Source organism: Salvelinus sp. IW2-2015, linkage group LG15, assembly GCF_002910315.2.
Source record: "Salvelinus sp. IW2-2015 linkage group LG15, ASM291031v2, whole genome shotgun sequence".
Taxonomy (NCBI): Eukaryota; Metazoa; Chordata; class Actinopteri; order Salmoniformes; family Salmonidae; genus Salvelinus; species Salvelinus sp. IW2-2015.
In genome coordinates this window covers 17,524,842-17,537,525 of record NC_036855.1, presented here as the reverse complement: position 1 = coordinate 17,537,525, position 12,684 = coordinate 17,524,842, and the positions used below count along the sequence as shown (strand labels likewise).

The 12,684-nt window shown below is 41.8% G+C and overlaps 1 protein-coding gene and 1 pseudogene across 1 annotated transcript; both read left to right on the top strand.

Annotated features, from left to right (window-relative positions):
• The first annotated feature begins 756 nt into the window (after positions 1–756).
• Positions 757–5,775, top strand: LOC111973709 (BLOC-3 complex member HPS4-like; annotated as a pseudogene).
• Positions 5,776–5,920: 145 nt separating this feature from the next.
• Positions 5,921–7,776, top strand: LOC111973708 (uncharacterized). The gene is made up of 3 exons (XM_024001090.2): positions 5,921–6,453; positions 6,689–6,833; positions 6,982–7,776. The coding sequence occupies exons 1-3, from the start codon at positions 6,042–6,044 to the stop codon at positions 7,325–7,327; spliced, it is 903 nt and encodes a 300-aa protein (XP_023856858.1). The 5' UTR covers positions 5,921–6,041; the 3' UTR covers positions 7,328–7,776.
• Positions 7,777–12,684: the final 4,908 nt, after the last annotated feature.

The following is a 12,684-nucleotide window of genomic DNA, read 5'->3' as shown; positions in this document are numbered from 1 at the left end:
TGTGTACAGCAATCTGTCATATCCATATCAAATCAAATTGTATTAGTCACATGCGCTGAATACAACAGATGTAGACCTTAGTGAATTGCTTACTTACGAGCCCTTAACCAACAATGCAGTTAAAAAAAGTCTTAATTTCACATAGTTGTGTGTTAATCAAGAATATTTTTTTTGCTAATGCTAAATATGTCTCCCTCTGATTTGCCTTGCATTTAGATCTACAGTCAGGAAGATTTTGCAGTTCGATGGGCACTGTACCTCTACCACTTACAAGGAGTCTCCACGGAACTCCACCACATCTTCAGTTGCTTGAGCACCATTGACTCTACACATGTAAGTAATTTTTTAAAATATATATTTTTTAAATTTCACCTTTATTTAACCAGGTAGGCAAGTTGAGAACAAGTTCTCATTTACAATTGCGACCTGGCCAAGATAAAGCAAAGCAGTTCGACACATACAACAACACAGTTACACATGGAGTAAAACAAACATACAGTCAATAATACAGTAGAAAAATAAGTCTATACAATGTGAGCAAATGAGGGGAGGTAAAGGCAAAGAAATGGCCATGGTGGCGAAGTAAATACAATATAGTAAGTAAAACACTGGAATGGTAGATTTGCAGTGGAAGAATGTGCAAAGTAGARATAGAAATAATGGGGTGCAAAGGAGCAAAATAAATAAATAAATACAGTAGAGGGAGAGGTAGTTGTTTGGGCTAAATTATAGATGGGCTATGTACAGGTGCAGTAATCTGTGAGCTGCTCTGACAGCTGGTTCTTAAAGCTAGTGAGGGAGATAAGTGTTTCCAGTTTCAGAGATTTTTGTAGTTCGTTCCAGTCATTGGCAGCAGAGAACTGGAAGGAGAGGCGGCCAAAGGAAGAATTGGTTTTGGGGGTGACCAGAGAGAAAAACCTGCTGGAGCGCGTGCTACAGGTGGGTACTGCTATGGTGACCAGTGAGCTGAGATAAGGCAGGGCTTTACCTAGCAGGGTCTTGTAGATGACCTGGAGCCAGTGGGTTTTGCGACGAGTATGAAGCGAGGGCCAGCCAACGAGAGCGTACAGGTCGCAGTGGTGGGTAGTATATGGGGCTTTGGTGACAAAACGGATGGCACTGTCATAGACTGCATCCAATTTATTGAGTAGGGTATTGGAGGCTATTTTGTAAATGACATCGCCGAAGTCGAGGATTGGTAGGATAGTCAGTTTTACAAGGGTATGTTTGGCAGCATGAGTGAAGGATGCTTTGTTGCGAAATAGGAAGCCAATTCTAGATTTAACTTTGGATTGGAGATGTTTGATGTGAGTCTGGAAGGAGAGTTTACAGTCTAACCAGACCCCTAGGTATTTGTAGTTGTCCACATATTCTAAGTCAGAACCGTCCAGAGTAGTGATGTTGGACGGGCGGGCAGGTGCAGGCAGCGATCGGTTGAAGAGCATGCATTTAGTTTTACTTGTATTTAAGAGCAATTGGAGGCCACGGAAGGAGAGTTGTATGGCATTGAAGCTCGTCTGGAGGGTAATAATAAGGAGTTTGTTGATATATCGATACATATTTCATTCATCTTTTATGTTTATTAACTTCTGGCCTAGCCTGGCAATTATTTCCTTGTTTCATGTATGGCATTTTGATTCTCAGATTGACCCACTTCTCCTACTCAAGGCTGTCCTAATTCTGCAGGCCTGTCAGCGCTGCCCTCTAGTGTTAGCTGGTTGTTTACTCTATCGTGGGAGGTAAACTGTCTGACCTTTGCAGCACCAAAGGACTGGAATAGTTAACCACAGATTAGAATCAGACACTAACTGTATATACATGTCTCAAAAAACAAGTCTTTGCTCCACAGGGTTGACAGTACACAGATGCCCCCTAATCTGACAGTGAAAGTCATGGTTCATGAAACTGAAACGTACAACCAGATAACAGTGGCTGATAATTTAGGTGCTTCTCTCCTTTGAGATTTTAGAAATCATCTTGTGATCATCTTAATTTGTTAAGGTTCCTTCTAAGTTGGGTTGTTGTATTATGCATCACTGTCTGAATACAAAAGCTATGCTTTAGATTGTTTTACAAAGTCAGCAGTTTAAGTAACAGGCCTTGTCATACATTTTTGCTTATACTTTTCCTTAGGACCAGAGACCCGATGGACTGAGTTCCTCCAGCTCTTCTGGCAGCACTCCTCTATTTAGCGCAGTGACCTCCACCACTGTGTTCCTGACCGCCACTGAACTACAGTATCTGCGCTCCTCTCCTGTGTACAGAGCATCCAGGTACTTCACCCCCTCAGGAAGAAACCCACCTCCATTCTCCACTGTAGAAACACTTTCCTTCGTAACACTTTATTTGGATAGTCCATCTGTAGATGCTTTACAGACTATCAGTAACATTTCAACTATCTATCTACTAACCCTAGCTCTAACCCTAACCGTAACCTTACCAAGCAGTTGCTTATCAACTGATAGTTTGTTGATAGTATGACCATCTGTAGAGCATCTATGCTCTACAGATGGAAAATCCAGTCTATCCAGATGAAGTGTGACCCTTTTCTGTTAAACACTCTTACTCGAGTGAGTTATAATGTGTTCCGTCCTGATACAGTAATCTCAAAGCCAAGTGAAAGTTGGGGTTAGACACGTTTGGAATGGTTGCAACTCTGATGTGAGTGTAAATTGTTGAGACTCTTTGTCCTACAGATCCCAATCTACTCCAAGGGAGGTAAAGTGACCCAGGAAGTCCCGCCTCCTGTCAAGAACCCTATCTGACACACTGACCACTGATTCATCTGACCCGGACCCCACCCACTATCTCTCCACTATCCCTCCACTCCCGGGTCATCCATATCTGATGAGTTGCTATTTAGCCCAAGTCCTTCATTTCACACTCCTGGCCCTCTCAGCCCTTCACCTATCAAGGTCGCTCCAGAGGCCTCTGGTCATAACTTGTCCAATGGAAAGCTGTCCCATGAGGTGGAAGAGGGTGTCACAGGAGGTTCGTACGACCACAGTTTTAACAACATAAAGGGTGGGAGCAATGAGTCAGGTCTTGCGGGAGAAGGCAAGTCAATGCAAAACAACGACAGATGTCACGTCAATGGACAGAATGGAGGTAGTATTACCCTGGGTGGAGAAAAGTCTGCAGCCCACAGGTTCAGCGGTGAGCAGTCTCGAGCGCCTGGCAGTCAGAGGATGGGGAATGTGGGAGATAAGGCGTTTAGGGTGAAGGGACGACAGGGGAGTAAAGTCCAGCAGGTGGCTTGCCCCCCGCCTCCCCCTTGCCCTGTGAGAACTCTACAGATGTCCCTTTGCTCCCCACGGCACTGTACCAGGACAGGGTGAGAGGGCTGGTACTGGCCCTACTGGTAGAGAGACAATTCCACAGCGACACTGAAGCCACAGAGGAAGTGGTGAGGAACTGTTGTGGAATATGGGAGGGATATGAATGTTTGTTCATGTATGAGTGTTCCACAAGAGATTCCCCTGTCTGGACAACCACATGTTCAACTGTTAGAAAATTAAATAGAATATCTCCACTATTGCCCTACATGTTATTGCAGCAGTTTGATATTTTGTCAAACCATTTAATCAGCCATCACCCTGTGGTTTATCCCCAGTATCTCAGAAGCCTGGCATCTCTGAATGGACTGGAGGCACATCTGAGGACTACTGCTCCGGGAGCCTCTGGCCCTCAGGGACACTACAGACTGACTGTATACAGAACACGCTCACAAGTGAGGCTCTAATATTCTCAGAGCTCTCTGAAATGTTGTCAAACCACGGTATATTCCATAGCTCTATTTTTTTTCTAGCTGTCCTATCTGACTTTTACCTTTTTTCCTCTCTCTATTTGTCTGTTGCTTATGATATTTGTGGAACTCTGTCTCCCAGCGTTGACCTTACTGCTGGAGTGAGTAGTAAACTCAGTGCTTTGCTGTAGCTGATTGGAATGTTTTGGGACATTTTGTGGGGCTGTGGTGCCTTGTGAAAATTAGTTTTAGCTGATTGTGGAATCTTGGGGCATATGTAGTACTTAATGGTGATTTGAGTTAGTAAGATGCTGTATAGTGTATATACACCACCTCTGTCTTTTACTTTCATGGTCATCCATGTTTGTGTGGTATTTGTAATGAGTGCCTATACTGTGTCCCTGCAGGCAACCTGTCTGGTAGGCCAGGGGGAGCCCAGGACCGTTCTTTTGTGAGAGTCACATCGCTGCTCCACTCGCATTTCTCTCACACTGAAGCTCTGCAGGAGGCTATTGTCAGGTCAGTATGACTGGCAGGGGGCTCTCTCAACATGCATTACTCCTCCTCAAGTCAGATGATGGGGGAGGGGGAACAGGCCATCATTATGCAGTTTGTATTATCTTAAGATAAATCCCTGAGTGTTTCCATTGAGTTGTAATGTGTCTTACGTTTATAATACAGGAGTGCGGGTGCAGCTGTGTACGGGATCCGCAGTGTGGCCCAGGAGACGTACTTCCTGCAGCAAGGCGGAGCGGTGAGAAACTCTGGCATCCCCGATCACCAGGACAATGCTTTCTCTCTGCCTAGCAAGGCCCGACACAGGTTACTGAAGCACAGGGTTAACTGCTGTTAACCTGCTCTGACTGACTGTGACAAGGAGTTCCACCAGAACCACTGTCTACTCAGTCACTAATCTGAATATGGTTCTCTCTAAATTCATTTCAAACAATGAACTTACACTGAACATTTTTTTAAGATAAACACTGTGTAAAGAGTTTTAGGAAGTTAAATGATTTACAATAACTTTGGTTAAGTCCTATACTGTGTTGTATTAATGTGCAGAGGACCGTGATCTCTGTCAACACTGCAAAGACAGACCACCAGGACAATGCTTTCTCTCTGCCTAGCAAGGCCCGACACAGAAGACATTTTGCACAATATATAATGAAATTCCAAACCAACACACCACATGAAATATGAGCTTATAGAGATGTTGTGTAACAAATATTCAATGTACAAACATCATGAAGGCATCATGGCTGCCGGGTTTCCTAATCACTGTAATCCTTTTCATTTGGATAAAGATAATCAGCTACCACTGAATCCTTCACCACCAACCACAATGTATTTAAAAAAATATATTATGTTGTACCTAATGACATACCATATGTAGGAAAAACGTATTATATATAATTACAGATATCATGTAATATTTTTTGTGTGTTTTTTAGTGTAATATTCTGTCCTGAGAGTGTACTCTTGGGTTTTCATTGTAGACTTGATTTTGACCACCTCTGAAATCAAGCCAAAAGCCATTGAATACACTAAATGTGATACTCGCTGATTAATGAAGCACGTGAATCATTTGCCAATAATATTCTGTAAGGTTGTCGGCCATCGTGCTCCCTGTAGTGCCATAACGATAGTAGTACTGTAGCACCAGGCACACAGCTCAAGCTAAGCATAAATACGGCGCCCACAGTACTTTACAAACACTAAAGTACGAACACTGACCCCAATTGTTATCATGGTAATTATATTGCTTTGGGTGAAGGGGACGAACAATGCCTAAATGTACGTTTTCATGAAATTTAAGATAGCTGGACTGTCTACGTGCGTAAATATATCCAAATAGAAAGTAACATCGGTTTCTGTGCCTGGTGTCCTGGAAATAAGTAGTCTCGAAACCCCAACCCTAAGCCATAATCACTGTGTTGCCTATGGTTGGGTTTTCGAGACTATCAAATGAGACCTTTCTTGGTGGTCCAAATATAGTGTAATTAGGGTCATTAGATACGCTGTAGCTGAATTTGAATGACTGGAGTCGGTGTTTTCGGAGTGCCTTATTATGCAAACTAATTTTATGGGTCAGTGGGGTGCAAATCGGTAGTTAGGGGCACGAACAAAACAGGGAGGTGGAGAAACAGAATTAAAATTCTAAGTGGCAGAATGCCCCATTGTCAGTGGAGGGGCATGCCCTATAAACCACGCAGATAAGCGGTCTTTTTCAGATACACCACACCACTGGACGGAGCTGGTACAACTAGTGGAGCTCTCCAATTACGGACCCATCACCATGGCTTCTACCACATGCTCTTGGATTGCCTTCATTTTCTTATCTGTGTCTACTAATTTCATTGGAGTACAGTGTCGCGCGGTGCAGGAGATACTGTCAAAGTCCTCCGATTTTCAGGATGGTCCCAATACTTTACCTACAGATATCTTGAGACGATGGCGACGGGAGAGCGATGAGACGCAGCGGCAACATTGCGCAGTGTTGTCAGCGCCTTGGATGGAAACCAGCGCGTACCCGATGGAATTGGCACTGCTACATCGTCTCCGGGTGCGTTCAATGGCCCAAGGAGGTTTACGGCGCACAGTCTTTCCTGAGCAACCACTATTCCATTTTGTCAGACGCGTCTATCATTGCTGTCAGTTAGGTTTTCATTGCAGAGGCGTCAAAGGGATTCAGGGTAGTATCAGTGGAGGTAAGAATCTAAATCCAGTCATTTGAAGTAGATTCTTAGCAATGTATTAAGCCTACTCTTGGACTAAATTAGTATGTAGGCCTACTGTAGAGAATCTCCATTTTAAAGTGCCTTTAGACTTGGTTTTATAGAATATATAAATTATTCTACTAAGGAATGGGGCCACTGTCACATTCTCAGTAGTGCTTATTTCATTTAGGCCTTACAGTATTTTGTTGATCTTTTCCCACCCTAGATACAGATGTGGAGTTCCTTCTCAGTCAGGATGTTCTGTCAGTGACAGTCATGAGAGCTGAGATTCATCTCTATGTGTTGAATCCTCAACACCTGAACATAGAGCCTGTTCTTCCATACATGGCAAAACGCAAGCTTCCCACACGGTAAGAGTCCTGGTTGACATGATGGCACACTCACTTAGCTGTCATACCTCAACTTTTTATATAACTTTATTCCATATCTATGGAAACTGAAAGTTGTAATTATTAGGCTAAAGTACTGTGGGTCCTGTCTTAACCTTTTATTCCACAGATACAGTTTTGGGTCAAAGGAGAATGTCCTGGAGCTTCGAGTGGATCTGCTGTTCCTATTCCAAGGTCTTCAGGAGGCAGCTGGTGGTGTCAGAGGGGAGCCAAGTCTGGTTGACATGCGGAAAGTGGGGGAGCTTTCAAGCGGGGGTCCACGAGAAAGGCCAGGAGCTCCATGGTCTCTGCAGGACACCAATGCTGATCTGTTGGGGGAGGGGGTGGGCCCCCTGCTGACGGCCATGGAGCTGGGCCTGGCCCTGAATTGTGACAGGGGGGGAGTGGAGGTGTCTTGTGAGCACAATGGAGTCCACCTATTACACTCTCCATTCATTGCTCTCTCCTACAGATAAAGATGACACAAACCAGTATTGTACACTATCACATTTTACCTTGAGTTGCACCATAACCCCATCTCCATGTTGTCTCTAATGTCCTCAAGTCTATGAAGCTGCATTTATCTCTCGGTGGGCAACATGTCAACTTTTATTGTTGATATGTGAAGGAAGTGGATCTGATGTCTTAACTACATAACTTTTGCAATAACCCTTTAAAAAATAAAACATTGTCTTTAATGTTGTGATGCAAAATATTTTTTTTATATACATAATACCCCAACGTGTATGTGGTTCTGTGCACTTCAGAAAATGCTTGAATATATTAACTTATCAGTGTTGTGTTTTGTCAGAAAGAAATACATTTGTAAAGATGTAAATAGTGTATATTATCACATATGTTTATTGGAAAATAGTTTTTGATTTTCCTTTATTGAAACTCAATTTATTAAATTTGTGAAACTATGGGTGACGTGTCGATGTCCTTTTGTTGTTGCATTAACCAAAAGCGGTTCATAAAGGAGTAAAGTCCTTTACAATGTGACCACCGTAGCTATATCTTGTTTCTTATGTATCTGTTTCTCTTGTTTTCCTTGTTTTACTCTGCAGTTTTCAAGTTACAGGTGGGGGTTTCCTCTCTCAGCCGAAAGTCTACCAGATCAAAATAATGACCTTGTCTTGCTAGGCTTTACAACTTTTGACAGTTGGTGTGAAAAACGTGGTGCAGAAAAACCTCCACCTGGACCACTATCATCAGAAACCAACAACTAGCAAATACTGTGCATCTATGCTGAGTTGCTGACACTTTCTTGTCCATGGTCTGGCTAATAAACGGTTATGACGAAAAAGAAAAAACGCTTGTCAATTTAAACTACATTTCAGTCAATGGGCAAAACAATGCAAATCGAGTTAAACATGTAAATTATATTACAGTAGTAATTTATTCTCTTGGGAGAAGCCAAGCAAAAGGTTGTCTGTACTGGTGCGCCTCAATCCATGCATCTGCACAGTACAATTATTTTGGTAAATGTAAGCGATGGGTTTATCATGATGTCAATTAATCTTAAACCCCACCACCCGCGAGTTGTCATTCGTTAAATTACACAACACGGAAGAATACATCTATTTTCATTGACATTTGTGGAACGAGAAGGTGCGACTGAAATCCAGGTACAATATCTCGTATTCACAAGTCTGAAGTTCTCTCTTCTGTCGCCTACAGATCACACTTTCATCACAGATATTTGCTGTGTGAAGTTTGCGTTTTAGGACGAAGTAATCTGTGACTGGTAGATGACCGAGCCACTCTACACTGCAGCCAAAATAGCAGTGTCTCGAGTGCACGGTGACCATGGCGCTGCACTGTCCAGCCTTGGTTTCTCAGGTATTGATTAAGGGAATTAGTCCAGATTGTGTTAGACAATGTGATTGATCACTTGAGTAAAATATGCAATAGCATACACTTGAAAGGGGGTTGTAACCCACCATGCTGGACTTGTGGAACTACCTAGGTTTACGATCGCATTTTAGATTAATGTCAGAGATTAATGTTATAGCCTGACATTAGATGTGTGATATTGTGGTACAAACTACTACTGTTCTGTCTTTAAACAAGCCAATTAACCCCAAAAAACTACATTCATAAAAGTAATTTTAGAAGAAAAAAAATCTGTGAAATATCTGAATGCCCACACTGGAATTGTGTTCCTGTACTGTCAGAAAAACCACTAAAGACTCGTCTGGTCTGCTTTGCCCTTCATCACCAGTCTAGAGAATCGAGGGAAAAGAGCAGTGGTGTAAAGTACTTAAGGGAAACTACTTAAAGTACTTAAATTACTAGTTTTTTGGGGTATCTGTACTTTACTATTTATATTTTTTGACAACTTTTACTTTTACTCCACTACATTCCTGAAGAAAATAATGTACTTTTTATTCCTTACATTTTCCCTGACACACAAAAGTACTCGTTACATTTTGAATGCTTAGCAGGACAGGAACATTGTCTAATTCACACACTTAGCAAGATAATATCCCTAGTCATCCCAACTGCCTCTGATCTGGCAGACTCACTAAACACAAATGCTTAGTTTGTAAATTATGTCTGAGTGTTGAACTGCGCCCCTGGCTATCCATAAATAATATTAATTTAAAAAAGAAAATCGTATTGGTTTGCAGGGACAATATAAAATATAAGAAATGTATAAGAAATGTAAAATTATTTATACTTAAGTACATTTCAAAGCAAATACTTTTAGACGTAGTATTTTAGTCTTTTTAAAGTAGTATTCTACTGGGTGACTTTCACTTTTACTTGAGTCATTATCTTTTAAGGTATCTTTACTTTTACTCAAGTATGAAAATTGGGTACTTTTTCCACCACTGAGAAAGAGTGCCATGTTTTCTGAACTGTTTGCATGTGGGAGGTAAGACAGACCAACTTCCCATTGCATGAACAACTTGTAACTTATGTTTGGGATGTAAAAGTGACACATGGACACAAGCGGCATACATACAGTGGGGAGAACAAGTATTTGATACACTGCCGATTTTGCAGGTTTTCCTACTTACAAAGCATGTAGAGGTCTGTAATTTTTATCATAGGTACACTTCAACTATGAGAGACGGAATCTAAAACAAAAATCCAGAAAATCACATTGTATGATTTTTAAGTAATTAATTTGCATTTTATTGCATGACATAAGCCTAAAGCGCTTTATCAGCAATGGACCACGCATGGAGTGGGGCTTTTTGTTTGGGTGACAGTATGTGTGTGCTCTCTTTTTTTTTTGAATGTTTCCTGGTTGAGGTGGTTGGCGCCCTGCCAGAGCAGGACAATGAAACCCAAGTTCGTATACATTCTTCTACAGGAGAGTCTTGAAAATTAGGCTGTTGCATCGACATGCTTCCCTGTTTGTAGTGTACTGTTTTCAGTGTGTGTTCCAACTCTGATCGCAGTCGTAGCTTTGTTATGTAAGTAATTTGCATGACTCATGGCCATAATAACATGTGGTGTGACAAGCTTTATCATCTATGATCCTTGTTGCTAGGAGTTATTTATCGACTTTGAAGGCTTTGTGTTAATTTCGCTGTTGCTTTATATGAGAATTCGTTGTTTGCTGTGAGATCATGTATGTTATTTTAGTGTATAGTATGTGTGTTGGAGATGTACAAACATGTGTTTATATAGTCGTGTGAGTTATTTCATTTGTTTATTTTTGAATGCACTTGCTATAAAGATTGGTGTTAATATATATGTGTTGTGTTTGTTTGTGGGATCGTGTGTTGTTGCAGTGTGGGTGACATTTTGGTGGTTTTGGAGAGGATTTTGTTTATGTATTGGGATGGGTGTGCGGTCTGATTTAATAGTTGCATATGTGAAATATTTATGGCGTAGATGTAATATATGTGAAAGAGGTCAATGTGTGGTTCTTTGCAGTTATGTGTTTCCGAATGCACTGTATATACAGTGTGGGAGAAGCAAGATTGTGTATACAATTGCCTAGATTTTGCAGGATTTTCCTATTTATATTAAGCATTGTAGAGGTCCTTGTAATTATTATCAAATAGGTTACACTATTCACTGTGATAGAGAAAGGAATCTATTAGAAACATAATCATTCAGATGGTAAATCAACATTGTAATGTATGTTTTTAGAATTGAATTAAGTTGGCATTTGTTTATTATTGCTAGTGACATATAGTTGATTGAATGTGGTGATTGCACGTTGCTTATTCCAACCAGATTTAAGAGATTCTCGGCCTTCTCTCACTATTTTTTGAGCCTGTTTAGGTTGTTCTTCTGTGCTTAATATGAATCTGTCGCTCTGTGATTCTCTGTGTTTGTCATCTCGGGTGTTAGTTTGTACGCGGGTTGTTGATATTAATACCGTTGCACTTGGCGGTTATGTTGTTGGAACTCGTTTTAATGCATATCGTGGTTGATGTAGTAGGTAGGATAGATGTCGGACTTGATCCGATCACTAATTCTCTAGAGTCATAGAGCATTTGAGTGTTTTTTAGTACTCTTGTTTCCACATATTGCCTTATAGGTACATTAGAGCTGGGGTTATATTTGTGTACTGAGTGTTCATTGTGTGATATATTGTTTATGTATCCTTGCATCTAAGGTCTATTGGGAGTGGTCTACATATGGACAATATGCGAGAGCCAGTTCGTGGTTTGGGAGGGAAGTGGTTAAATTGGCTATTTATCTTTGGGGCGGTGGTGTTGCTGAGTGATTTTAAGTGAGTATGAAGTTGTAATATAATCGGGGTTCAATTTTGCGAGCGTGCCTCCTGTTCTTGGTGGCTCTCTATTGAAGTATTGTGCACCTCTCAGTGGATGGCAATCAATGTGATATTCATAGTGGGTTGTTCGTAAGGATTGAAGAGGTGGAATGCAGTGATGATTCAGCCCAGAAGCTAGTCAATCGGCGAGGTGATCGCTTGGGTTTTGCAAATTGAACTCTGAAGATGTATGTGCTGTGGACGCTGGGTTGTTTTTACAGTCCAAAGAAAACCATTAGTTAAGCATGACACTACGGGACTGGCCGTCATGGATTAAAATCCTGCAGCGCACGCAAGGTCCCCCTGCTTAAAGCGCCAGTGCATGTCCAGGCCTGGTCTGAAGTTTGCCAATGACCATCTGGTATGATCCAGAGGAGGAATGGGAGAGAGGTCATGTGGTCTGATGAGACAAAATAGAGCTTTTTGGTCTAACTCCACTCGCCTGTGTTTGGAGGAAGAAGAAGTATGAGTAACAACCCAAGAACACCATCCCAACCGTGAAGCATGGAGGTGGAAACATCATTCTTTGGGGGATGCTTTCTGCAAAAGGGGGATTTTCAAGGGGAACGACTGTACACCGTATTGGAGGGGAGGATGGCATGGGTGTGTCCAGAGTTTTTAATCTGCATGAGAATCTTTTGCTGCTCAACGAACTCTTCCGGTTCCGCTCAGAGTTAAGAAGAGCATTGGAAGAATTGGTTCGTGGCTGAGTGTTCTTTGTCAGCAGACAGTGACGACACGTTAAGCACACAGCCATGGCAACTAAGGAGTGCTCCGTAAGAAGGCCATCCTCAAGGTCCTGGTAGTGAGCCTAGCCATGTCTCCAGAACCCTGAACCAATAGAACATCTTTTGGGAGGGAGCTGATAAGTCCCGTATATGCCCTGTGCGCTAAGCGAGCAGCCCCCAGTAAACCTGAGATCTGAGATAGAGTCTGTAGGGAGGAGTGGGCAAAAATCCCTGCTGCAAGTGTGTGCAAAACGCTAGTCTAAGAGAGCATTACAGGATATATCGTATGATTCTGTATATTGCAAAACAAAGGTTTCTGTACCAAATATTAAGTTATGCCTTTTCTGATGTATCGAATATA